Source organism: Symphalangus syndactylus, chromosome 15, assembly GCF_028878055.3.
Source record: "Symphalangus syndactylus isolate Jambi chromosome 15, NHGRI_mSymSyn1-v2.1_pri, whole genome shotgun sequence".
In the NCBI taxonomy this organism is placed as follows: domain Eukaryota; kingdom Metazoa; phylum Chordata; class Mammalia; order Primates; family Hylobatidae; genus Symphalangus; species Symphalangus syndactylus.
The window spans coordinates 80444294-80470447 of record NC_072437.2 but is presented as its reverse complement, the minus strand read 5'-3'; the positions used below and the strand labels follow the sequence as shown (position 1 = coordinate 80470447).

Here is a 26154-nt window from a genome sequence, read left to right as displayed (position 1 = left end):
ACCAGTGGTAGAGAGGATAAAGAAAATGTGGTACATATACACCATGGAATACTATGCAGCCACAAAAAAAAATGAGATCATGGGCTTTGCAGGAACATGGATGAACTGGAAGCCATTATCCTCAGCAAACTAATGCAGAAACAGAAAACCAAATATCACATGTTCTCACTTATATGTGGGAGCTAAATAGTAAGAGGGGAAAAACAGACACTGAGGCCTACCTGAGGGTGTAGGGTAGGAGGTGAGAGAGAAGCAGAAAAAATAACTGTTGGGTACTAGGCTTAGTACTTGGGTGACAAAATAATCTATACAACAAACCCCTGTGACATGAGTTTATCTTTACAATAAACCTGCACATGTAACCCTGAACCTAAAAGTTTAAAAAAGAAAAAACAAACTTCCAAAAAAAGAAGTTCACATATATTATATAATTTAATCTTCACGGCAACCTTATGCAGTTTAAAACTAATCTATTTTCTCTATTTTACAGACGATGAAACTGGGGGCACCCATTTAATAGGTGTTAAACTGGTATTTGTATGCAGATGTACTTGACACCGGAGTCTGTGCTCTTAATCACTGAATTTTCCAAGTGAATTTTATACAGCTTTCAGTTCTATGGGATAAAACTTTAAAAATATATATCTTAAGAGAATGTAAAAATATAGTCAACTCCTGTCTGTTCTAACAATGTAAGTACCCTGCATAATATTAAAGGATATCCTCAAAAACCTTTGTACTTGGTTTTATAATGTGTTTCATACTCAGATTTCAAGATCATCAACAGGGTATTTTGGGATGCCAATAAAAGTTCAGGAAAAATAACAATGCCATTCTGGATGATATTAAGCAAGAAATAGTTGGCAGCATAGCTAACTTCCTAATCTGACTCTCATGCTTAAAATCATTTCCTATTTTCTATTGTCTGATAAGGAGAGATGAGATCTCTTAAATAAAGCACCAAGCTAAACTGGGCTCCTCCTCCCAACTCTTTTGTTTTTTCTGCTAGGTCATAACAATAAAATGTTTTGGCTTTAAAAAAAAATCTTTAAATTTTAAAAAATTTACAAGATATCAAAAAATTTTTGTCAATACAGGACTTTATTATCTAATTTGCTTACTTGTGTTGATTATATCATCAGAAAATTTGTTGTACATGACATACTGTAACCAATTCACACAAAAAGTTGACAGTAGGCTCTAAGGGAACATATGGTAAACAAATGAATATCACAGGGGAAAATATTCTTAACATTAAATGTTAAATGATATCACACAGCAATCATACAATATCATTTTCTCTCATATTGTCCAAAGTTAGACAATAAAAGGATACTAAGGTGAAACAAGCACAATAAATATGTTTGATGTCACACTGCAGAAGCAGAAAAGAACTATGAAACATATCCTGGATTATAATTAAAAATATGATATCAAATTATAAAACTGAGTCCAGAGAGAATGTCACAAAAAAGGATATTTTGGTTAACTGAAACATTAGTATTCAAATATTATAGATCCTTGTTAAAGAATAAAGGTACTTCACAACTTTGCCTATTTTTTTGTTTTATTTTGTTTTGTTTTTTAGGGGAGTGGGATAGTTTTAGATTTGAGGCTTTCAAATGTAAAAATTTGATATTTTCTCCTCTGCCACCTACTCATAATTTTAAATGAAAATATAACCTTATTGTAACATTTTCTTTTTTAAAGACAAGCTTGGCCACACAACAAAACAATACTTATGCTGCACACCTACCTTACACCTAAAATAAGACCAGCTTCTCGCCTACTCATTTTCTGTTCAAATCCTCCTTTATAGTAGGATGAAAAGCTCTGCATAGGAAAGAAAGAGCAAGAAATCATTAGTTCCACGTATGAGGTGGCATGACCTCAATCTCATCATGTAGCTGCAGTGAGAGTAATCCATTTTACTAGAAGTCAACTCAAAATTATGGGACGGGGGGAAGCACCAAACAATGAAACTTTTCAAGAAATTTTGACCAATATCAAGTCTTAAAAAATGTTAACTTTTTTTCACTTTAAAACAGATTAATTTGGCCGGGCGCGGTGGCTCACGCTTGTAATCCCAGCACTTTGGGAGGCCGAGGCGGGCGGATCACGAGGTCAGGAGATCGAGACCACGGTGAAACCCCGTCTCTACTAAAAATACAAAAAAAAATTAGCCGGGCGTGGTGGCGGGCGCCTGTAGTCCCAGCTACTCGGAGAGGCTGAGGCAGGAGAATGGCGTGAACCCGGGAGGCGGAGCTTGCAGTGAGCCGAGATCGCGCCACTGCACTCCAACCTGGGTGACAGAGCGAGATTCCGTCTCAAAAAAAAAAAAAAAAAAAAAAAGATTAATTTTTCTACACCAAGATATGAGAGAAAGAACAAAACAGACTGGTAGAAGGAAAATGCTTGAAATTTTTCTAAGCTCTGTAGTACTTTTCGCATTGGATAACCTTGATGAAGTCATTTAATGTTGATACGGCAGACATCGTTTAGCCTATCACACTAGCCAACAGAGAATGGGGAGCAACTGATGAAGCAGGGAGTATGTCACACTAGCAGACAGGTAAGCCAAGAGAGGCTGGGAAGCTGGATTAAAAGGTTTCAATGCTGCTGGAGAGGCGTGAACAAGGAGAAGAGGAGATATAATGGAACCAGATTGTGGAAGGCCTTGTAAACAATGGAAGGAATTTAGAATTTTAAGTGGGAGGAGAAGCCAGAGCACTGGAATAACAATCTAACTTCGATGTAATCTAACTGCCATGTAGAGAATAGAAAGGTGCAAGAGTAGAAGCAGCAGACCAGTTCAGAAAACATAACAATAATCCAGACAACAGATAATGATGGTATGAACTAAGCTGGTAGCAGAGGAGGTGATAAAAATGGTTACATTCTGGATGTATACTGAAAACAGAACTAACATTTGCTTGATGGATTGAATTTGGGATATGAGAGAAAAAAAAAATTAAGAATGACGTTGAGGACACCGTTATATGCTCACCAGATCCCCCATCAGGAGTGAAGGACTTACTCCCCAGACACTGGGGCTGTGGCTGGCTGATAGCTCCCAGCTGTCAGACACTTTAGGAATTGCCTTGCCTAAAGGAAGTCAAGCTCATCCCACTTTGCAGGGCAGCCTGTATCTACTGACTGGTTGACATGGGATAGAAACATTGTATTTCTCTAGGGTTCAGTCCTTGGACTTCTTATATATACTCACTTCCTGGGTAATGTCATTTAATCCTATGACCCCTTGCCCCAACTTGGGATAACTACGATGAGTCATCCTTGCTTAGAGGTTATTGTGAGATTGGCTGAGGCTTTTGGTAGGACTGCACTGAAGCCTAACTTGTCCTTCCCTTTCTTTCTGGAGTTGTTTATGCTAAGAGCACTCTTTAATAAAGGTATAGCTTGCTAATCTTTATCTCACTCTGCTTTCCAGAGAACCCAAGCTGTGCAAATGACTTCAAGGTTTCTGGCCTAAACTGCCAAATTGCCATTTAATGACTTAGGAAAGGAGCAGCTGTTTATTTGTTGTGAATAACAGACATGAGGAGAATGATTTTGGATATATTAAGTTTGAAATGTCTTAAATATCCAAGTGGAGAATGTCTGACTTAACATCAGACTTTACATTTGAGAGTCATTAGTGTACAGACAGCATTTAAAGCCATGAGACTGAAGTGAGAAGGTTTAAAAATTAGAAGTCCAAGGGAGTCTTCCCTAAAGACTGCAACACTTAGTGATACAGAAATGGAGAGGAATCAGTAAAGGAGGCTGAGAAGGCCTAGCAGTAAAGGAGGAAATTAACTACAAGTCAAGAGTGAGGAAACGAAAAATGGTTTCAAAGTTTCTGATAGGTAAAGTAAAATGAGAGCCACAAACTGACCTCTGGATTTAGCAAAGAGGACATCAAAAACTGAGAAGAGCTACAGAAAGTGAGGTGAGCGTACAATTAGAGTGTATTTAAGACAGAATGGGAAGAAAGGAATGGAGACAGCAAGTAAAGACACTATTTTCAGTAGCTCTAAACAGAGAAACAGGATGTACAAACTTAGCTTTTAGGAGGAAACATACACATATATGATTACAGGCATAAACGTTTCTAAGCATGAAACCATTTCCTTACAGAAGTAGGGAAAAATAGGTATGCTTACATGAAATAAAATCTGAAAGCATATAACTTCAAAGTTATTTTTAGCTGGTGGGATTATAATTTTTTTCTTTTTTTTAACTTCTAAATTTTCAACAATGAGCACAGGCTGTTTATACAATTAAAGAAAAAGAAGAATACTAAAAGAAACTAAGGAAATGACTAGAGCTTAAAAAATGGGTTGTAGGGAGTCAGATCTGGCCATTTATATAAGCTATACTCTTTGAACAGCTTGTTATAAATTTCCACTTGGTAATAAATAATTCCTGGTAATTAATTCATTCAATAAACACTTCAGGAACTGCTGTGTACCAGGCACTTTTCAAATGAGAGATCAGGGACTGTCCTTCATCACACAGATGCTAATCTATCAATGAATCAATACTGTGAGAATATAATATACTCTCCAAGTTTCAAGTAATTTATAATCCAGTAAAAAAACAAATAGTCCCCCACCCCTGACACAAGTTTTGAGGAGAGGAAGGATATCAAATCGGGTTAAGTACACATACTAACTTGAACAAATTTTATATCTTTCTAAACATACATAGAGAGTATGCACATATATAAAGAGAGATTATAGAGAGAAATACAGATACATACAGAAATGGAAAGAAGTAAGGGGGCCGACTGTGGTGCCTCAACGCCTGTAATTCCAGCACTCTGGGAGGCTGAGGCGGGCGGATCACCTCAGGTCAGTTAGAGACCAGCCTGGCTAACACGGTGAAACCCCATCTCTACTAAAGATACAAAAATTAGCTGGGTGTGGTTGTGCATGCCTGTAATCCCGGCTACTCTGGAGGCTGAGGCAGGAGAATCACTTGAACCTGGGAAGTGGAGGTTGCAGTGAGCTATGAGTGCACCAGTGCACTCCAGCCTGGGCAATGGAGACAGACTGTCTCAAAAAAACGAGGGACTTAGAGGAATAGGAGCTGGTTTTAAGGTTTCTTTCAGGAAACCAAAATTTTTTCTAGATGCATACCTTACTCTCTAAATTAAAGGTAATTAGTTGATTTAGTCATAACAAAATAGAAGTATCACCAAATATTTGTTCTTACTTTTGTTTTTAAATCATGCCTGAACTACTGCATAGAGTAATTCTTTATTCAGGAAAAAAATATTTCAATGAGTCTTTATTTACCTTAGGGAGCTCTAAAATTTGAAGCCAGCATAATAAAAGATAAATTTATCATGTTTCATAAACTGTCATTCCCACTGTAGTCACAAAGCTCATTAATCTTAAAAGCAGGTATTGGTATCTGAGCAATTTTTTCACTTTCAGTTTTGCCCAGGTAGACATAGAGTTTCAGAAAAGGCTACCTAAAATCTAGTGTTGGGAAGAAGTTCATATAAACACTGATTTTATTACAAGTAAGTCAATCTATATAGACATATAATCAACACAACCCTTCCAAAAGATCTAGACCATTTTGAGAATAGAGACTTAACATTTGGGGCTGTGTGCAGAAAAGTATACAAAGAGAAAACAAAAAATTGCTATGCTGCTCACTACTAAAATACATTCAACCCTCAGTACCTGTGGGTGACTGGTTCCAGGACCACTCATACTAAAATCTGCACATACTCAGGCACCATGGTCAGCCCTACAGAAACCACAGATACAAAAAGTTGGCCTCAGTGTAGGTGAGTTGCATCCCATGAATACTACATTTTTGATCTGCATTTCATTGCAGACATGGAGGGCTCATTGAGTTTATTTTTTAAAATCATGATTAAGTGGACCTGTGCAGTTCAAACCCAGGTTGTTCAAGGGTCAATCGTATTTACACATTTCTTCAGAGAAAATCATGCTTCCTAAACTTCTAGAAACTTTAGGTCTTACATAACTTTAAATAGAACACAACTGTTATCACAGTATTTTAATCTATTATTATGTTTGAATTAATATCTATGTTATGAGAAAGCACAAAATTGTAACTCTGTACTCCTCCCCACTAATAAAACTGAAAGGTCCTTTTAAGCTTGAAAATAATATACCCATATTGCATTATATTAGGACTTACAGGTATAAGCCACTGCAGAACCATTTTCTGACAACACTGGTAGGTCAGAGAAAATGTTTAGATCCAAAAAATGAGATTACTGTGAGGAACAAGTATACCATCAAATAGATGGAGTAAATGGTCCTTTTTTTTCTAAAAACAGAAACACATCCTGGACCTTACAAATGATTATTTTGTACTATCCCATTCATAAAATATTGTAAACGACAGAAATCAAAATCATTTTCCTTCTAAAATTAGCACTAAATGCTGTAGTGCCATGTTAGATTATTTTGTGTCTCCTTTGCTAAGTTAAACCAAAGTCTTCATTAACTAATTCATTCACTCAATAGCTTGAAACACAAAAGTCCTCCAGGCAACTAGAGAAGAACCTGATCATCCCATAGTTTTAAAAGAACACATTTATAATAAACTATAAACTTTATTATGTACAGTAATCTACTTGATTTAAAGCTAACAAAGGATGATTTTAATGAGTATATTTTTCCATAAATTTCACTTGATCATAAAACAAAATAAATGCAATTGAAAAAATTATATTCAAATAAAAGGACAGATTCACAAACAGAAAATTAAAAGCCTCAAAAAAAAAAAAAAGATGAAGGATGGGTTTTCTCCCCCAGAAAAAAATTTAGGGGTAATTAGACATTGGCTGAGTCAATAATATACATTAATACATTAATAAAAAAAAAAAAAAACAAGCAAAAGGGCACTTGTTCAAAAGAGCAGATTGAATCATAAAGGTCTTTTGCTTTCCAAAGTGCCTTTGAAATGAGAAAAGACACTGTAAATTTTAAAACACCCTTAATAGGCCTAGAAAACAAGAAATGGGATAAATAGCAAACCAGAAAGTTTAAAGAAATCCTAGGTAAAATTTGCATGTACAGAAAAATCCCAGCAGCCTCAAACACCAGAGAAAAAAAGAAACCCTTTTCAGGAAAACAAGAACACTAAATTCAGAGTCAACAACAATAAAAAATCAGCAAAACTTATTAAACCAGAACAATATAAACAGATCATTCCTACCCTACTCATATAGAGCATAAGAGGCCAGGCACTTGTCACTTTTGCCCTCAGGCTGAGAAAGAGAACCATATGCCTCTTTTTCTGATACGCATCTTATTTTGGGTGGTAGATACTAAGAGAACCAAAGAGGCATACCAGCAGATCCTATTTCAGAACCCAGAAGCCTAGGGAGGTGAGAAGCTATGCCAAGGAGTAAAATATACACAGTGCTTAACCTCTCCTGGACTCTCCAGGTACCAATCCTGCCTCTAGTCTCCTTGCCCTGAAAGACATGCCTGTTAACAAACCCACCTATGTTATTTACAGCCCACTGTCAACACTCTCTTTCAGTTAAGCTGTTGAAGCAACCCTACCAAACTGCTGAAGAAAAGTCAAGAACATTACTTCTATTAGTCAATTTAGTCATCAGAAATATGAATCAACAACCAAGGATCATTGGACATTTGAGCAAACCCAATATCATGGAGGAGAAAAAAAGAACCAATATGAACACTTAACAACTGACTATAAGAAAAGGAGATAAATTAGGAAGCAGAACAGAACTTGGCCAAATTCTAATCAATGGCTTTAGAAATATTCAAAAGGATACCACATTAATTAAAAAATGGGTTGCCAGAAAAAGGAAACAAGAAAGAATCCTTGGAAGTTAGAAAATTACTAACGTTGGCTGGGCGCAGTGGCTCACGCCTATAATCCCAGCAATTTGGGAGGTTGAGGTGGGTGGAGGATCACTTATGTCAGAAGCTCAAGACCCCCCTGGCCAACATGGTGAAACTCCATCTCCACTAAAAATACAAAAATTAGCTGGGCGTAGTGGCGAGTGCCTGTAATCCCAACTACTCAGGAAGCTGAGGTAGGAAAATCACTTGAACTCGGGAGGCAGAAGTTGCAGTGAGCCGAGATTGCGCAACGGCACTACAGTCTAGGCTCCGTCTCAAAAAAAAAAAAAAATTACCGATGTGAAGAATTCGGTGGATAGACTGAATAACAGAATGGACATTGCTAAAGGCCAGCCTGGTGATCTGGAAAATAAGCTGTGAAAATATTGTAGAATGAAGAACAAAGAAAGATAAGGAGATGGAAAATAAGAGATAAAATGGTAAGAGACATAGAGGACAGACATCTTTTTATCACTTCCAACATCTTTCTGTTCGGAGTTCCAGAAGCAGAAGAGACAATGAAAGGAAGAAATAATAAAAGAAAAAACTGTAAGAAAATCTTACAGAACTAAAGACCATTTTCAAATAAGTTAGGGCTCACTAAGAATTCTTATGAAATTCCAGAACATCAGTAAGAAAGAAAATCCTACGAACTTTCAGAGCTAAAAAAAAAAAGCTACCACCACCAAAACCTAAAATCCCAAAACCCAAACAACAAAAGAAAACCAAAACAACAGGTTGTCTATAATCTCAGCAGAGATTTCTATACTTCTCTAATGTTGGCTCCACCAGATTTCAAGGAGCTAGCAGCTGATAATTAACAGTGAGAACAAAAGAAACAAACTGTTTAACAAAGCAGAAAAAACATTTACCATCCATGCATTCCATATAAGAAACTTATGCAAGGCACTATTTCAGCAAGATGAAAAAAAAGTATGAAAAAGAGAAAGATTGAAAAACAACATGTTAAAGCTTAGAGAAAGCAAATAAAGTTTAAAGAAACAATGAAAAGAAACCCCCACTGAAACTTGAGCCTTGGACAATCTTCTTTGAATGACAGAGATTTAGTGACACACAATTACAGTTCCTGTCTTTTTAGTAACCCTATTTGGTTCAATAATTAACAATATTTACAAAATCAAAACACTGTATATACTGTGAGGTGTGACATTGGGATTCATTAGTACCAAGAGAAAGTATGCACATACTTCATTTCTCAGTTTCCCTGGAATGATTACTATTTTTAAAATTGTTTAAAAGCACTTGCATCTTTACTGAGGTAAAAATATAATTATGATTACGATAATGATAAAGATATTCTAAGATGTTTTACTGCAAACTCTAAGAGTAGCACTTTGTGAAAAAGCAGCCAGATTTATTGAAAGCTAAGTTTCTTACCCTGAGCCCCACAAGGAGGGAAAAGGGGGTACACATCATTTCCCTTTAAGAAATGCAGGTGCCAGGCTCAGACTCTTTATATTAAATAGGACAAGTAAGGCTCCTCTGAGATGAGGGAGCAGGTCATATGAGCCACTGAAGAAAGAGTTACATGAGCATATCCCTTATAATCTCTTGAATTATCCTGCCTTATCTGCAAGCCTCTACCAAGTACTGAAGATTTTCTCATTTTCTTGCTCTCTCTTCCTTTACAATGTTAAATAATGTAGTTTTGCAAAGCTTGGTAATTTTCTATTTACAGCATACTGAAGATCACCATAACAGAAAAGAAACAATTTCTGAAATTCTCTCCATTTATTATTTATAAACATATGGAAAGATATGATATAAATAGAATTCATTTAAAGAACTATGTTACTGTGTCCATTGCTACTACTCTATTTCAAGCCATCATCATCTATCACCTGGACTATCTCAATATCCGCTTACTGGTTTCACAGCTTCTACTCTGGCTCTAGGTAGCAAGCAGAGTGATAACCTAAAATGCGAATCACATTGCCTCCATGCTCAAACCCTTCCAAGGGCTTTCTTTCAGGCTTGAGGTAAAATTTGAAGTTTTTTTTCATTGTCTATTAGGGCCTAAGGGATCTGGGCCCAAGCTACCACTATTCCCTTCATACACTCCTTTGGAGTTACTCTTGCTGCTAGACTCATTTGCACCTCAGGACCTTTGCAGTGATCCTACCACCTAGGAAGCTCTTACACCAGAGGCTTGTATGGCCTGCTCCCTTATCTTCTTGGAGAAACCTTACCTGGCCTATCTAAGGTAAAGATTCCTCATTGCTGTTACTATTTAGCCTCTTACCCTGATTTGGTTTTCTCAAAAACACTCGACACTTCTAGGTATTATTTATCTTACTTCTTTTTTTTTTTTAACTGTGTCTCTCCACTAACATGTAAGCTCCTAGAGGGCAATGTCTTTGGTCCATAACTATATCCCACTGCCTATGGTAATGTAGTATGTAGTAGGTGCTCAAAGAATATTTACTGAATACCTACCAATATTTTAGCCAAATAAAATATAAATAGGAAAACAGAAAATACACCTATGTTCCCTCTAATCACAGACAAGCATTTATAGGACTGTAAAATCACTTGCTGTATTTTTTGAATCTAAGTTTAATTATTTGTCAGTATGTCATCCTTTGGTGCTGTCATTGTTCATGGCTAACTAAGCCTCACAAGCCTGTAATGCCTTTGCTAAAAGAAGAAATTCATTGTTTGTGACCTATGCCACAATATAAATGTAAGATACTATACATAAACATTGAAAATTTCTGGTTTTATGATCATGAACTAGAACTTGATACATTTAAAAGCTGTGATAATGGTATTAACATGACATTCTGTCCTCCAATAAATTATAAATTTGGAAAAAATGACAGTCTTTCTGGTAAGTTTTGAAATATTTATTGAAATAACATAAATAAAGTAGGTAGTTTAGTAGTTTTACATTTAGTAGTATTATATCAACTTTGACATAATTTACTTTCCCTGTTTAATTACTGTTCATTTATTTAACAAACATTCAGTGAGTCCCTATCCCTGTGCCAGGAACTTAGAATAGCTGATGATCAACTTGGTTTGCAGCAATGTGACAATCTCAAATCTCAACCAAGTTGATCTATCCCAGATCTGCTTCTGTTTCCCTGAAGCCAACGTTTACACTGCAGGGCCTCACCGACTTTTCTTTATATTGTCTTCAGTGGTTGCAAACTACAATCCATACTGTTGCTTTTACAGATACATACTATCATTCATTTTTTCACTTATATTCAGCTCCCCGGAGTAGCTATAGTGCTGGTACAAAAATGTGTAAGTTCTACAAGATTTCATGGTTGGAATCTCGTAATTTTATGTTTGAGATGGTCAGGTATGATGGTATAAGGGGACTAGTTTCAAATTTCAAGATGGCATCAACTCTTGGATAAACTTCATCAGGACAAGAACCATGTCTTCTTTGTTCATCAGCTATTCCAAGCTCCTGGCACAGGGATGGGGACTCACTAAATGTTTATTGAATAAATGAACAGAACTAAATGGGTAAAATAAGTTACATCAAAGTTGATGTAATACTACTAAACAGATTATAATAATTAGATGTCAAAACCAGGAATAAAGTTAGATATAAAAATAATGTGACCAATAACTTAAAAGAAACTGAGCCAGTAAATTAGACAAACTCATCAATGACATAGTGAAGGAAATAAACTTCTACAAACACTGGAAAATCCAAGACATTTTCTAAGTTAATTGAAATATGTCATACGAACAAAAATCAAAATGAGTCTTCTAACTAAAGCCACGTTTAACTTACAGGAGTTGAAATCTTCTTTGCAGTTTCTGTAATAACTTGTTCTAGAGGTTTCCAGATCCGAAATGCGTAGCGACCTAAATAGTAAAAGGAATAAAAGCAAACGTATTTTCTATAATCAAAATCAAATCAACACCTTCAAAGTGCTTGCCACAGTATTTATTGATAGTTTATATATGTTATTTCAATTAGTATTTCAAAACTTACCAGAAAAATGGTCAATTTTTTCAAATTTTTAATTTATTGGAGGGCAAAATTTCATGTTAATACCATTATCATAGCCATTAAATTTATCGAGTTCTAGTTTATGATCATAAAACTAGAAACTTTCAATGTTTATGTATATCTTACATTTATATTATGGCATAGGTCACAAAAAACAACATCCTAGTATTCTTTCTACAACAAACTGTAAAGTCCTATTATGTATAAAAGATAATTTATAATACCAAAATGATTAATTGTATTGCTTTTTATGATAATCACTTTGAAATATATAGAAAACAAATTATTTATGATCTATACAACACAGAAATGGTTAATGAATTATCTCTAAAGTTAAAAAGCAATTACATATGAAATATTTATCAAGGATGTTAACTATCAATGTTTCTCACTGAGGATGTCCATTCTCTCTGAAAACTTATTTTTAGTTCTTTCCCTAGTTAGGAATCCTAATAATCAAAACTCCCCTGAGTTTTAACAACTAAGAGTCAATAGTAAAACAGGTTCTAAATTATTTTGAGGGCATCTTTTGCACCCCAATCAGACTGTATCTTCTACTAGTATCTCTTTCTCCAAGAGTCTTGCTAGAAAACCAGTATATGACACTACAGGCTTTAATTCAACTTCTAACCATAAGCCTATTTGCAAATCAAGAGTTCTACTGCAAAAATTCAACTACCTAGACCTTTTAGAAAAATTTACCTGCCTATGTATACTGTTATTTATGTGCAAACATGTTACAGTGAAAGATAGGATGCCAGAAATGGGAAAATGTGAAGATAAAAAGGTCTTGAGATAAAGAACATTAAATAAAGTGAAATTAAATGAGGCTGATCTCCTAACTTGCTTCTATCTCTTATCGCATTGATGTCATCTTCCATTTGATTTTATAATAGTATGAAATGTGGCTTTTATATTACCTCAAAATTCTTCAAAACCAGTGACTGACTTCTAATCTCAGTTAAAAAGCAGTTAAATGCTTCAAGAAGCAACATCTGGAGGTTTACTCTAACTAGAAGACCTAGTTCTAACACATCTAAGTGTACTTTCTCCTAAATTCTATTATTTGGTTGTATTTGGCTCTGGAAGAGATCTTGCTGTTATTTAATATAATATTCTAGTCAGTAATATGAGTTTTGGAATAGTGTGGTCTATATAGAATACACACACCAATTCTTGTCATTTTACAAAGATGACCCTGGAAAAAATACATCTTTGTCTAATTTCAAATCAAAATCTTACATTTGAATTCATAACTATGCCTACTCTAATTAATACTAAAATTCCTTTATGTTTAGGTGCAAGTTTGTCAGAATTCTGTTTGAGACATGACATCCTTCTCACGAAACCTCAGAAATTCATTAAGTATAAGTTATATAACTGAGACATAAGACCCTGATGACAAAAACATCAAGAGAATCTGAACCACTGATCTAGATTTTAAAGTTCTGATTGTTGAAGTATTTCATTACTTCCAAGACAAAAGATTAAAATAGTGTTTCAAATGATAATTGTGAGAAAATAAATACCATACAAAACAAGACCCTCTTATTTCTCATTTTTCTATTAGATCTTACTAAAATCCATGTAGCCACAGTGGAATGCAGCTTTGCCTAAAAGATCCAATTAACAAGATCAAACCTATAGAACTTACAAACACAAATGCTAGAACAAAAAAGTATCTTTATCAATAAGGACATATTCTCAAATTAACATTTAATTAGGATATAGCTATGTAATTTAAAACTACTGTAAGTTAATGACAGTTTAGATCTTCAGAACTAAATTTACTTTAGATCTTCAGAACTATCCTTTCTAATGGGCCGGGCGTGGTGGCTCACGCCTGTAATCCTAGCACTTTAGGAGGCTGGGGCAGGAGGATCACGAGGTCAGGAGATCGAAACCATCCTGGCCAACATGGTGAAACCCTGTCTCTACTAAAAATACAAAAATTAGCTGGGCGTGGTGGCAGGCGCCTGTAGTCCCAGCTACTTGGGAGGCTGAGGCAGGAGAATGGCGTAAACCTGGAAGGCGGAGCTTGCAGTGAGCAGAGATTGTGCCACTGCACTCCAGCCTGGGCGACAGAGTGAGACTCCGTCTCAAAAAAAAAAAAAGAACTATTCTTTCGAAAAAGGTAATTTTAGCAGTGAAAAAAATCTCCTGGGTTTATCAAGGTAATTATACCAATATGTTGAGAGACAAATTAATAGACTATACGGAACAACTATGCTCATTAGAAAGAACTGACAGCTTAAAATGTATAAACCTGTCGGCAAGAAAAAATAAATATGGGAGAATGAAGGAACTCCATGCCACTTACATTGCATAATATTAAAATTTCTTTTTACAGTATACTATACCTCAAACTGAAAAAAAATGCCAGGAAGATAAACTATTATTGGAGCTAGTTTTCCTGGCTTTTGTATCACTAATTTTCTTCCCTATAAAGTTTATCTAGATTTTGCTACAATGACAAATGTTCAGTAACTACAAATGGTGGAAAGAATGAGAATGTATTATGTCTGAAAACCAAAACCTCAAAATACTAAGGGTCTACTCATGAATCACTGTAGATGCTATTTGGAAATATTTCTCCTGCAATTTATTGGTATATATTCTTTATCTTACCTGCAAATGCAAGAGCCGCAACACCCAGTCCTACACCTATCAAACTTCTTACCTATGGAAGAAAAAATGAATATTACTTATGATGTAACCTGATGGGTTTTAAAAGTAAATCATTTTTAATAATGAGAATAATTACGTTACAATACTACACTTTCTTTAAGCTCTGTGAAGACCAGAACTTAAAAAAATGTGCAGTGTCTATGGGATTTTTATCTGCTGCTCACTATATCAGCTAATTCTCAGTGAACTGAAATGATTCTAGATTTTCATTTAATTTCCATATATTTGAATCCACTCTAACCAAGAGCTTTTATATTACCTCTTGCTAAAATTTTTTCTATAGATGATTTTTAACAGTGGGTTTAATATATTTATCTTCTATAAAGATAAAAAGCCCATATTTCCTCCTCCATATTTTACATTTGCAATGTTCAACAGCATTTGCTATATTTAAAAATTTCATGAAACCTTACATCAATGTTTAGGAAAGAAGTCAAGCTTCCAAACTTAACAAAAATGATAAAAAATTCAAAAGTTAACATCAACCCTTCTAGACCAATGTAAAAATTTTAAAATAAGCACCCAAAATTCAGAATGTCAGATATAAGCTCATTCCAATGAGAATTTATTTTAAATTGGCTATATACCCATATTATTCTGAGCTTTTCTCCTTAAACATCTCAGGAAACTATTAGTGTCACAATAACAAAAGATTTATGTGGCAAAGATCAATGGTAATCCTCAATATCCACTCTCTTTTTTTTTTTTTTCAGTAGGATCAGGAATTCCTGTTTTTAGCTAGATATATTTTTCCAAGCCTCCCTTAGACTTAGGTATGGCTATGCTAACTAAGCATTAGCTCATAAGATATAACCAGAGTAGTGTATGCAACTTCTGATAAGTCCTGTAGAGGGGTAGGGAGATGTCCTTTTCCATTTCTCCTTCCTGCTGGCTGGAATGCATACATTATTGCTGGAGCAACCCTCTTGGATAAAGTAGGAAGAACAATGAGATGAAAAGACATTGGTTCCAGATGATCAGGGAGCTGCCTTCCCACCCCTGAATTGCCTTTATTTGTTAATACTTGGGATAAAAATAAAAGTTCTATCTTCCTAAGCCACTATATTTTTGGGTTTTAGGCATTTGGAGCCAAAACAAATTCTAATGGATACAAAATTAAGAAGTGAAACCATAGAAACATTTTTGTGTGATAAACGGTGACAGAGGCAAATCCTGAAGAGTCAGCAGAGACTTTTAAAACACTAGCATAATCTCCCTAGGGAACAGAATGAATATACTTCTTCATTGGTGCAGACATAGTAAGCTGGAGGCTGAGACTAAAGGGAGGCTAAAACCAAAAAGCCATTCAGCCATTGGCCTTCAAGTTCTGTAAGGAAATATACACCAAGTCATATGAAATCAAAGTCCCAACCTTCAAGGAATGACTCTATAATGAGAAACATCAGGTCAGCAAGGGCAGCCACATGAAGGTGCTCTAACTTTAATATGCAAAAACTCTGAGAAATCTAGAGCCGGAGGACAAGATGAAGGACTTTCCTCTAGGCTTCTCCCCCCATCAGTTCCAGTTTTAAGTCACACCTTGTCAAAAGGCAATGACAGCAAGGCCATTTCAGTAAAAGAAGATTCATTCCCTGGCAGAGGAGTGAAAGCCTAGAGCTACCTACCAGAGAGGCAAACTGTCTTTGGGGTTCCTTTCAGGTTGTCTAGCCTGCCTGAAACAGGTTATTCCCGAACAGAAGACGTATTGATTTAAAGAAAACTTTCTGCTGAGGTATATTTTTGCCATTTTCTGGGGCTTCCCTGGTGCTATATATTTTGAGCTTTCTGGTCTTAGTCCAATCAAACTATTCAACTATTTCATATGTGAATTATATCTTCTTTCCTTAAAATTTTGTTTATTCTTTCATCTCACTAGAAACACTCATCTTTGCCTACCCAAATCCTACCTGCTCTTAATACCTCAGCTTGAATCTTCCACAGATGGCAGAAGTCATTTGCAACACATAGCTAATGGCACATATTCAAATATACATATAGGCTTCCTCCAAATTAATAATAAAAAGACAGACAACCAAATAGAAAATGGGCAAAAGACTAAGTCAGTGATTTCACAAAACACACACACACAAAATTAAATGGCTAAAGCATATGAAAAGGTGCTCAATTTCAAGAGTAACCAGAGAATACTAACAACAACAGAATGGTATAGAAATATTAATATCAGAATATAAAGATCTGTGGCCTTTGTGGAACTTGTTTTGTACAATGATGCATCCTAACAGCATAGCAACAGTATCGACACCTCACAGGGTTATGTGAGGATAAAATATAACAATATATGTAAAAGATTTAGCACAGTGACCTGGGATACGTCAAACAATCAGTAAATGTGAACTGCTTTTAATATTATCAATAAAAGCTGGGCACGGTGGCTCACGCCTATAATCCCAACACTTTGGGAGGCCAAAGTGGGCAGATCACCTGAGGTCAGAATTTCAAGACCAGCCTTGCCAACATGGTGAAAGCCCGTCTCAATTAAAAATACAAAAATCAGCTGGGCATGGGAGCGTGTGCCTGTAATCCCAGCTACTCAGCCAAGGTGGGCAGATCGCCTGAGGCCAGAATTTCAAGACCAGCCTTGCCAACATGGTGAAAGCCCGTCTCAATTAAAAATACAAAAATCAGCTGGGCATGGGAGCGTGTGCCTGTAATCCCAGCTACTCAGCCAAGGTGGGCAGATCACCTGAGGCCAGAATTTCAAGACCAGCCTTGCCAACATGGTGAAAGCCCGTCTCAATTAAAAATACAAAAATCAGCTGGGCATGGGAGCGTGTGCCTGTAATCCCAGCTACTCAGGGGGCTGAGGCATGAGAATCACTTGAACCTGGGAGGTAGAGGTTGCAGTGAGCTGAGATTGTGCCACTGCACTCCACCCTGGGCGACAGAGTCAGACTCTCTCAAAAAATAAAGGCTGGGCATGGTGGCTCATACCTGTAATCCCAGCACTTTGGGAAGCTGAGGTAGGTGGATTACCTGAGGTCAGGAGTTTGTGACCAGCCTGGCCAACAATGGTGAAACCCCGTATCTATTAAAAATATGAAAATTAGCTGGGCATGGTGGTGTGCTCCCGTAATCCCAGCTACTCAGGAGGCTGAGGCAGGAGAATCACTTGAACCCAGGAGGTGGAGGTTGCAGTGAGCCAAGATTGCACCATTGCCCTCTAGCCTGGGCAACAAGAGCAGAACTCCATCTCAAAAAAAAGAAAAGAAAAAAGAAAAATATAAAGTATTTAAAAAGCTGAGCTATTTTAATATCAAATTTTTATAGATTATTGCAACATTTTTACTATTTCAACCATTCAAAAGATGAGAGAAACAGTTGCCTCCAAAATTTCAGAGATTTTTATTTCAAGTTTTGTATATAAGAAAACATTAAACCATCAGGCATTTGTTCGTTTTCCACTTTACCAATATGTAAGGCTAAATTATGATTAACAATAAAAATTCAATTTAATTCAACGAATAAGTATTGAGCACTCTGTTGATTATTTCCAATTGTCTCCCCCAAGACCCAGTTTCTAGTTTTATCTGACTTGCTCTGCATCTCTGCCTCACCTTATTTCTAGGGATTCACTTGCCATTTAGCTTCTGGTTGGGTTTCACCAGTGAGAGGAAGCGTCAGTAGAAAAAGAGGTGGAAGGAAAGAGAAATAAAGGCATAATTTATTCCCCATTTCTTTCCTGCCTTGTTTCTTGTTTGGCCACAGCTCCTGTTGAGAAGGCTCCTCTTTCATGCCTACAACTCTCACTGAGTTCTGGAACATGATTTCTACCCTTGCCCTGTCACCTGGATGGATTAACAGTTTCCAAGTGTTGCTAGTCCCTAAGTGATTCATCATCCTTTCTTGGTTATCTTAAACCATGGTCACACCTCTGAAAATACTTCTTTCAATAAACTATCTTCAAAAAAAAAAATGCAACAGGGTAAACTTGGCCCAAGGGTCTATATCATGTGAGTCCTACACAGAAACTTGAACATGATAGGTAGGCTAATCTCCTAAATCTCTATGCTAATCTCCTAAAGATCTTGCTTTTTATCCTCATAGTTTGAACATTTGTCCACACTCACATCTCATGTGGAAATGTAATGAGGTGGGGCTTGGCAGGAGCTGTGTGGATCATGGGGGCAAATCCCTAATGAATGGCTTCGGCCATTCCCTTGGTGGAGATTTGGTCATTGAAAAGTATGTGGCACCTCCCACCACACTCTCCCTCTCTTGTACTGCTTTCGCCATTTGAAATGCCTGCTCCCACTTCACATATCCTGCACCACCATGATGTTATATGGGCTGAAAGAGGTTTCCTCACTATGCAAGGGTCCTCCATCATCAATGCCTCTTTAATAAAAACTCTTCTCAAAGCCACTTTATTTCCAACGGAAGCTGGAGTCATTCACTGCAAAGGCCATCAAAAGGCATAAGATCCCATAGCTCAGGACAATGCTTATGCTGATAAGGTAACTTCTATCCCTTGTCTCCTTCTCATCTGGCCACTCCCACCCACTCCTCCACTGAAACTTCCACCTATCAATCTCTTCCCACACAAGGCAAATAGTTCCTGGACCAAGGAAAATATCCCCTTCCAGCCTCACAGGCCCATTCTATTCTGTCATAATTTCATAACCTCTTCCTTGTAAGCTACAAGCCGCTAGCCCACCTCTTAGAACCTCTCATTTCCTTTCCATCGTGGAAATCCCTGAGGAAATCACTTCTCAGTGTTCCATCTGCTATTCTACTACTCTTCAGGAATTTCTCAGGCCCCCTCCCTTCCCTATACAACAAGCTCGGGGATTTGCCCCCGCCCGGGACTGGCAAATTGACTTTACTCACATGCCTCCAGTCAGGAAACTAAAATACCTCTTGGTCTGGGTAGACACTTCCACTGTGTGGGTAGAGGCCTTTCCCACAGGGTCTGAGAAGACCACCACAGTCATTTCTTCCCTTCTGTCAGACATATTTCCTCAGTTTGGCCTTCCCACCTCTATACAGTCCAATAACAGACCAGCCTTTATTAGTCAAATCACCCAAGCAGTTTCTCAGGCTCTTGGTATTTAGTGGCTCCTGGTTTTACCTCAAACGTTTCTAATCCTTTTTCAACAAACAGTTGCTGGCTTTGCATTTCTCTTTCCTCCAAAATCGCCGAGGCCTCGACTTACTGTTAAAAAGAGGACTCTGTATATTTTTAAATGAAGAGTGTTGTTTTTACCTAAATCAATCTGGCCTGGTATATGACAACATAAAAAAACTCAAGGATAGAGCCCAAAAACTCGCCAACCAAGCAAACAATAACGTTGAACCCCCTTGGACACTCTCTAATTGGACGTCCTGGGTACTCGCAATTCTTAGTCCTTTAATACCTATTTTTCTCCGTCTTTTATTCGGACCTTGTGTCTTTCGTTTAGTTTCTCAATTCATACAAAACCACATCCAGGCCATCACCAGTAATTCTATACGACAAATGCTCCTTCTTACAACCCCACAATATTACCCCTTACCCCAAAATCTTTCTTCAGTTGAATCTCTCCCACTGTAGGTTCCCACACCGCCCCTAATCCCACTCAAAGCAGCCCTGAGAAACATCGCCCATTATCTCTCCATACCACCTCCAAAATTTTTCGCCACTCCAACACTTCATTATTTCATTTTGCTTTTCTTATTAATATAAGACAGGAATGTCAGTTCTCCGAGCCTAAGCTAAGCCATCATATCGCTTGTGACCTGCACGTATACATCCTTGATAGCCTGAAGCAACTGAAGATCCTCAAAAGAAGTGAAAATAGCCTTAACTGATGACATTCCACCATTGTAATTTGTTTCTGCCCCACCCTAACTGATCAATATACTTTGTAATCCCCCCCACCCATAACAAGGTTCTTTGTAATTCTCCCCACCCTTCAGAATGCACTTTGTGAGATCTACCCCATGCCCATAAAACACTGCTCCTAACTGCACCACCTATCCCAAAACCTATAAGAACTAATGATAATCCACCACCCTTTGCTGACTCTCTTTTTGGACTCAGCCCGCCTGCACCCAGGTGAAATAAACAGCCTTGTTGCTCACACAAAGCCTGTTTGGTGGTCTCTTCACATGGACACGTGAGACACTCAGGAAAACACAAATAAACATCACAAAAATCTGTATACAATGAGGGGATTCCGTGGGTTTTCCTGAAGTCCTTTAGCTCACAAGCTCCAACATAAGAATCTTTCTTTAAAAAGAAACAAATCCTGGGTGCAGTGGCTCATGCCTGTAATCCCAGCACTCTGGGAGGCTGAGGTGGGCAGATCACCTGAGGTCAGGAGTTAGACGAGAGCCTGACCAACATGGAGAAACCCCATCTCTACTAAAAATACAAAATTAGCCAGGCATGGTGGTGCATGCCTGTAATCCCAGCTACTCAGGAGGTTGAGACAGGAGAATCGCTTGAACCCAGGAAGTGGTAAGCCAAGATTGCACCGTTGCACTCCAGCCTGGGCAACAAGAGCAAAACTCCGTCTCCAAAAAAAGAAAGAAAAAAAGAAATATAAATATATAAATATGAGCGCACTGAAGTCAGAGAGGATCTCTCATTCAATTTTCGACTCCTAGAGCACATCAGAAGATCTGTCACATATATTTCACTTTTCATTCAATAATAATATAATAAAAACTTAATTTTTTAATAATAAAATTAATAGACTACTTCTAAAGACTTATTTTACAGAAAGAAAAACAAAGGCCTTGTAATCTTTAAAAACAACAAAAAGGAAAAAATGGTGGAGAGGAGGCTGGACTAACTTCCAGCTCCTACTCGGATGCACAGAAACAGCATGTGGAGACTCACATCATGAACTTTTGCTCCAAGAACTACTCCAGAAACATACCAGGAAAACCAAAAGAATTCACAGACCCTTTGAAAGAAGCAGCTTGCCATTGCAAACTCCATGAGACAGCAGAAAAAACAAAGTGTGAGAGGGGGAAAGTCTGCCTCTGAACATGCATCTTCACTGGGGAACCTGAAAATCCAGGAAACAGTAGGATTTAACCTTACCTAGAGCTGAAGCGAATTTGGAGAGCTGAGCAAAAATTAAAAGTAGAAGCAACAGCGGGAAGAGCCCTATAAGCACTCCTGGTCCCCAGGGAAGCCATTTCTGACTTTATCTCACGGGGGTCCTTCGGGAGGGCTGCCACTGGAATTAGGGAAGGACCACAGGTAGAAGGAAAGTTCCAGGTAATAATTTCAATTGAGCATGAATTTTCCTGGGAGGAATCAAGGAAGGGGTGGGAGAGGGTCAAACAGGAAGGGCAGATATGAACACAGAAGATGCAGCATGCAGGGAGCCTGAAAGCCATGCTTGCTTTCTCAGTGGGAGGCTTGTAGCCTGGCACAAGTTCCCAGTGCTGAGAACTACACCCCCATACCCCACAGTGGCCACAGCAAGCCCTGCCCAAAGACAATCTGAGCTCAGACAAGCCTCACCCTTCCCCAACCTGGTGATCCTTCTCTACACACTGCCGCCCACCCCACCCACACCAACCCACCCCACAGCCAAAAACAAAGGACATAATCTCTTGGGAGCTGTATGTCCCCACCCATCAGCTGAGAAAACCAAATACTTATCCAGGTGATCTTAGGGCAAGCTTGTATCCCCCATACAGCTGCAGCTGATGCTCTCTTGAAAGCTCCATCTCCTGGCTAGAGGCCAACAAACTCAAGCAATTATAGCAACTCATAAAAGAACAACCACACTCTAAGAAAAAAGAAAACAGCTAATTCCACTGCCTGTAGCATCCTGGCTAAACAGAGGTCCTGAGTCTGTCCATGTAATAACTGTACTACTAGTACAACCAGTATTCAAGAAAACCAACTCACTAAACAAAACTACAGAGTCCACTTCACTCCCATGCTACCTCCACTGGAGCAAGTGCTGGTATCTACAGCTGAGAGACTCAAACACAGATCACATCACGAGACTCTGCAGACATTCCCCAGTACTAGCCCAGAGCCCAGTAGCTCTGCTGGGTGGCTAGACCCAGAAAAGCAGTAACAATCACTGCAGTCTGGCTCTCAGGAAGCCCAATCCCTAGAGGAAGGGGGGGGTGCACCACATCAAAGGATCACCCCATGGGACAAAAGGAGCTGAACAGCAGCCTTTGAGCCCCAGATCTTTCCTCTGATGTAGTCTACCCAAACGAGAAAGAACCAGAAAAACAATTCTGGTAATATGACAAAGCAAGGTTCTTTAACATCCTCTAAAGACCACACTAGCTCACCAGCAATCAATCCAAACCAAGAAGAAATCTCTAAATTGTCAGATAAAGATTTCAGAAGGTCGATTATTATGTTACTCAAGGAGGCACCAAAGAAAAGTGAAAACCAACTTGAAATATAATACAGGATATGGATAAAAATCTCCAGAGAAATAGGTACCATAAAGAAAAAACAATCACAACTTCTGGAAATGACAGACACACTTAGGAAATGCAAAATACACTGGAAAGTCACAACAACAGAATCGAACAAGTAGAAAAAAGAACTTCATAGCTCAAAGACAAGGCTTTCAAACTGACCCAAACTGACAAAGACAAAAAAGAATTTTAAAAAAGGAACAAAGCCTCCAAGAAGTTTGGGATTATGTTAAATGACGTAACCTAAGAATAATTGGTGTTCCCGACAAAGAAGGAAAACCTCCCTGGCCTTGCTAGAGACCTAGACATCCAAATACAAGAAGCTCTAAGAACACCTGGAAAATTCATTGCAAAAAAATCATCATGTAGGCACAAACACAGGTTATCTAAAGTCAAGATGAAGGAAAGAATCTTAAGTGTTGTGAGGCAAAAATATCAGGTAATCTATAAAGGAAAACCTATTAGAGATTAAGAGTAGATTTCTCAGCAGAAACCCTACCATCCAGAAGGAATCTGGGTCCTATATTTAGCCTCCTTAAACAAAACAATTTTCAGATTCACATAATAAGATAAAGTGGTAGCAAAAGGTATTCCATGACAATGGACACCAAAAGCCAGCAGGAGTAGCTATTCTTACAACAGACAAAACAGACTTCAAAGCAACAACAGTTAAAAAACACAAAGAGGGACATTATATAATGATAAAAGGATAAGTCCAACAGGAAAATACCACAATCCCAAATATACATACGCCTAACACTGGAGCTCCCAAATTTACTATTAGACCTAAGAAATGAGATAGATGGCAACACAATAACAGTGGGGAACTTCACTACTTCACTGACAGCACTAGACAGGTTATCAAGACAGAAAGTCAACAAAGAAACAGTGGACTTAAACTATACCCTAGAACAAATGGAATTAACAGATATTTATAGAACATTCTACCCAACAACTGCAAGAATATACATTCTATTCATCATAGAACATTCTCCAAGATAGACCACAAAACGAGTCTTGGCTGGGCACAGTGGTTCACACTGTAACCCCAGCACTTTGGGAAGCTGAGGCAGGTGGATCACTTGAGGTCAGGAGTTCAAAATCATCCTGACCAACATGGTGAAACCCCGTCTCTACTAAAAACACAAAATTAGCCAGGCGTGGTGGTGCATGTCTGTAGTCCCAGCTACTTGGGAGGCTTGCTTGACCCCAGGAGGTGGAGGTTGCAGTGAGCTGAGATCGCACTATTGCACTAAAGCCTGGGCAACAAGAGCGAGACTCCTTCTAAAAAAAAAAAATTAAAAAACAAGTCTCAATAAATTTAAGAAAATTGAAATTATATCAAGTACTGTCTCAGACCACAGCGGAATAAAACTGAAAATCAACTCCAAAAGGAACCCTCAAAACCATGCAAATACATAGAAATTAAATAACCTGCTCCTGAATGATCTTTGGGTCAACAATGAAATCAAGATGAAAAATAAAAAATTATTTGAACTGAATGCATTAGTGACACAACCTATCAAAACCTCTGAGATAAAACAAAAGCAGTGCTAAGAGGAAAGTTCATAATATTAAATCAAAATGTATGTAATACATCAAAAATTCTGAAGGAGCACAAATAGACAATGTAAGGTCACGCCTCAAGGAAAAAGAGAAACAAGAACAAACCAAACCCAAACCCAGCAAGAGAAAAGAAAGAAGAAGGATTAGAGAAGAACTAAAGGAAACTGAAACAGCAACAACAAAACAAAAGTGAAACAAAAAGTTCTGTTTCAAAAGTGAAACGAAAAGAACTGAAGTGAAAATTCAGTTCTTTGAAAAGATAAGTAAAATTGGTAGACCTTTAGATTAACCAAGAAAAGAAGAGAGAAGATCCAAATACGCTAAATTAGAAATGAAACAGGAGATATTGAAGCAGCCTCGTTGTCTCGGGTAAATACCAAGGTTCCTGGTCAAACAGTCAAGGAGATGGAGGTCACGGACACACACTACACACACAGACTTGAGTTTGGAGCAGGAGTTTAATAGGCAAAAAGAAAGAACAGCTCTCCCTTGAAGAGAGGGGTCCTGAGTGGGTTAGTAAAAATGTCAGGGTTTTTACAAATGGGCTAGTGAGGAGGGAGTTAGTGGCAGGTGGCGGGGGTAGTGCCAGTGAGAAGGGGATGTCTTATCCTCCTAGGGTCTGACGATTTAGTTAGGACCAGGTGTGCTATCTGTATAGAGCAGAGTTTTTTTTTATCAGCTCTCACTTCATTCCTGGATCATATGGGCAGACTTAGTCTGTGATGCCTTCTTTTGCTTATCTGGGAGGGAGAGTTTCTGTGTCTGTTCCCAGACATCTTCTTGCAGCTGCAGGCATCCCCCCAACCCCCAACACCCCCCCCAACGCCCGCCTCCGACATCTCGACCCCCGCCTCCCCAAGTCCACTTTTAGCTATCTTGGTGTCCTAAAGGGAAAGGAATGTGCTTATTAAGGCCCACTGTTTTTACTGGGGCCCATTGTGAAGTTTGGTGATTACCCAGGAGACTGCCCACCCTCCTTCTGTGCTCCAGTGGTTTCTCTGTGATTTACAGCCTGATCTTTCAGGCTGCTTGTTTAGTTAGAGAAGTGATTTCTTTGAACTGCATGAGGTTAGAAGGGAGCTATTTCTGAGCTACTTTATGTTAGAAGGAAAGTTTTCTGCCAGGGACTCTCTTCTCCCTGTCTACCCAAATACTTTATTTCTATTTCCTATAACAATATTACAACCAATACCACAAAAATAAAAAGATCGTCCAAGAGTACTATGAACACCTTTACAAGGACAAACTAGAAAACCTAGATGAGATGGATAAATTCCAGGAAATATACAACCCTCCAAGATTAAACAAGGTAGAACTAGAAACTCAGAACATACCAATAAAAAGAAGTGAGACTGAAATGATAATCAAACTGTCAACAAAAAAAAGTCCAGGACCAGATGGATTTACAGCTGAATTCTGTCAGACATTCAAAGAAGAATTAGTACCAATCCTATTGACAACATTCCAAAAGATAAACAGGGAATCCTCCCCAAATCAGTGTATGAAGCCAGTTATCACCCCAATACCAAAACCAGGAAAGGACATAACAACAACAACAAAAAGAACACCTATAGATCAAAATCCCTGATGAACATAGATGCAAAAAACCTCAGCAAAATACTAACT

The 26154-nt window shown here is 37.9% G+C and overlaps 1 protein-coding gene across 1 annotated transcript in view; it reads right to left on the bottom strand.

Annotated features, from left to right (window-relative positions):
- The window catches only part of DNAJC15 (DnaJ heat shock protein family (Hsp40) member C15), an 83640-nt gene that overhangs the window by 25238 nt on the left and 32248 nt on the right, over nt 1–26154 (bottom strand). Inside the window, exons 2-4 of the mRNA XM_055244872.2 lie at nt 14494–14545; nt 11644–11717; nt 1757–1833 (exon numbers count right to left, since the gene is read on the bottom strand). Coding sequence (XP_055100847.1) covers nt 1757–1833; nt 11644–11717; nt 14494–14545 — 203 coding nt within the window. The remainder of the gene's footprint in view (nt 1–1756; nt 1834–11643; nt 11718–14493; nt 14546–26154) is intronic.